Source organism: Quercus suber, unplaced genomic scaffold (assembly GCF_002906115.3).
Source record: "Quercus suber isolate HL8 unplaced genomic scaffold, Cork oak 2.0 scaffold_1281, whole genome shotgun sequence".
Lineage (NCBI taxonomy): Eukaryota > Viridiplantae > Streptophyta > Magnoliopsida > Fagales > Fagaceae > Quercus > Quercus suber.
In genome coordinates this window covers 1-2,143 of record NW_027070672.1, presented here as the reverse complement: position 1 = coordinate 2,143, position 2,143 = coordinate 1, and the positions used below count along the sequence as shown (strand labels likewise).

General features: G+C 36.2%; 1 protein-coding gene across 1 annotated transcript; it reads left to right on the top strand.

Annotated features, from left to right (window-relative positions):
- Positions 1 to 22: 22 nt before the first annotated feature.
- Positions 23 to 1,805, top strand: LOC111998460 (uncharacterized; the record flags this gene model as incomplete). Its single annotated transcript, XM_065769694.1, is given in 5 exon segments — positions 23 to 667; positions 842 to 904; positions 1,146 to 1,185; positions 1,438 to 1,502; positions 1,689 to 1,805. Coding segments are annotated over 5 exon segments (630 nt in total), but the record flags the coding sequence as incomplete, so codon positions are not given.
- Positions 1,806 to 2,143: the final 338 nt, after the last annotated feature.

Genomic DNA, 2,143 nt, shown 5'->3' with positions numbered 1-2,143 from the left:
AAAAAAAAAAAAAAAAAAATGTAAAGTCCAAGTCCAACCCCAACCAATTAGACTAGACTTTGGATCTTTTCAAGTTTCTCCTTGCACGACACATTTTGGAAACTAGTTTACGGCTTTACACAGCACATTCGTGGTCTAGGATTGCGTGAACCAATGTCAGAAGTTACTATACGATGACGTCGATGAGGCGATGAGGACGAGTTTCCGTGCGTTACCAAACACAGCACATTCTCTGGGAATCTCCGAATCCACGATTCCGTGAAACAATTTTCTCACGTTAGCGCACCCGCTGTTTGGTTACACGGAGAATCTTAACCCGGACATGGAAAAAGCACCCGAAACTGGAATCGAGGAATCATCATCTCCAAACACATCGCAAGATGATCACAAGCAGTGGATCGAGGCTCAGGATGATCTAAAGAGAAGACTGGTAACAGAGGACGATTTCTCATGGAAATTATCGAAAGAGAACGAGGAGGAAGAGGATGTCTTGTTGAGATATGTTGGTGGGGTCGACATAAGTTTCTCAAAGGAGGACACGTCAGTTGCTTGTGGGACCCTCGTGGTGTTGGACATTCAAAGCCAAGACCTTCAAGTTGTGTATCATGATTACTATCTTGTTACACTTACTGTTCCTTATGTTCCTGGCTTCCTTGCTTTCCGAGAGGTTTATTTTCTTAGCTCATTATTGTATTGCTTATTTTCAATAACTTATTTATTTGAAATTGTTTACTTTCGCTAGTTTATTTGTATAATGCGAGACAAAAAATCGAAAGCTAGCTTATCTGTTTCTATGTTTCAATGTTCTGCTTAATTTTTTTTTTTTTTTTTTTGGGGGTAGGCGCCGGTTCTTCTAGAGCTTTTGGAGAGAATGAAAAAGAATGCAAGTCCATTTTATCCACAGGTGATAGCTGTGTTTGATGTTAATCATTAGTGCTGCTGCTGCTGCTACTACTACTACTCTTTCCTTTGATGTTAAACAAAAAGCTCTAAAATTGTGCTATGTACTGGTTGAAAGTATGTGAGATAAGATGCTATTAACTGATTGGCACATTACTAACTGTTGTATGTTTTTTAAAAATGTTCATATATTTATTGGATAACACTTCAGACTTGTAACACTGGTTTCATTTTTTAATGAACAGGTGTTAATGGTTGATGGAAACGGAATACTTCATCCTCGAGGCAAGTGCTTGTCACAAATCTGATTGCAGTATATTGTTCTTCTTGAGCATTGTACAAAAAACTCAATAAAGCATTTTATACCAGTTTGAAATTTGTTAGTTCAGTTCACTTAATTTTGAAGGTAGATTCCATTTATGGTTCTTTGTGTACGTGAACAGTGAGTGATTCATGTCAACGAGTGATGTCATCAATTGTTACCTATCCTTCTATTTTCCTGAGAAAAATCTCAAAACATTAACTTCTTTTTTAAAGGTTTTGGCTTGGCTTGCCATCTAGGTGTTTTGGCTGACCTCCCTACAATTGGGATTGGAAAGAATGTAAGTCCTTTTTATTTTTTGATAAGTAAAAAGTGTAAGTTCTGACCATATTAGAGATTGATTCTTCTTGAATTAAATCCAAGTCCCAATATATATATCAAGTTCTTGTTTTGACTTGAGAACTTGATCCCTGCTTACTTGTTCTTTTGGTTAAGTTTTGACAGTGTTCGAACTTATATATCTCAGCTGCATCATGTGGATGGTCTTACTTATTCTGGAGTGAGACAACTACTAGAAACCAAAGAAAATTGCACTGAAGATTTTATTACTTTGAGTGGATGCTCTGGGAAAATATGGGGAGTGGTAAGAAACCAAGTGTTATAACTTATACTTTTGAAGCATTATTTAAATATCTCAGTTCATCATTTAACTTAATAGCAATTTTAACGTCATTTAAACTACATACATGGCAAACTGTAATGGACTACAAATAGTTGGCTGGCTAAGATAAGTCAATCTGAGAAATTTTCCTTTTTTATCAGACAAAGTAATCGAAGCATGATTTTTTATTTTGCTCAGAATACTACTTGTACACTCCTTTTTTACTTCTAGGTTGAAAATTTTGGTGGAGATCAAGTTTGGCATTTGTTCTTATCAGTTCAATGGCTGATACACTCTCACAGGAACCCTATTTTACTCTT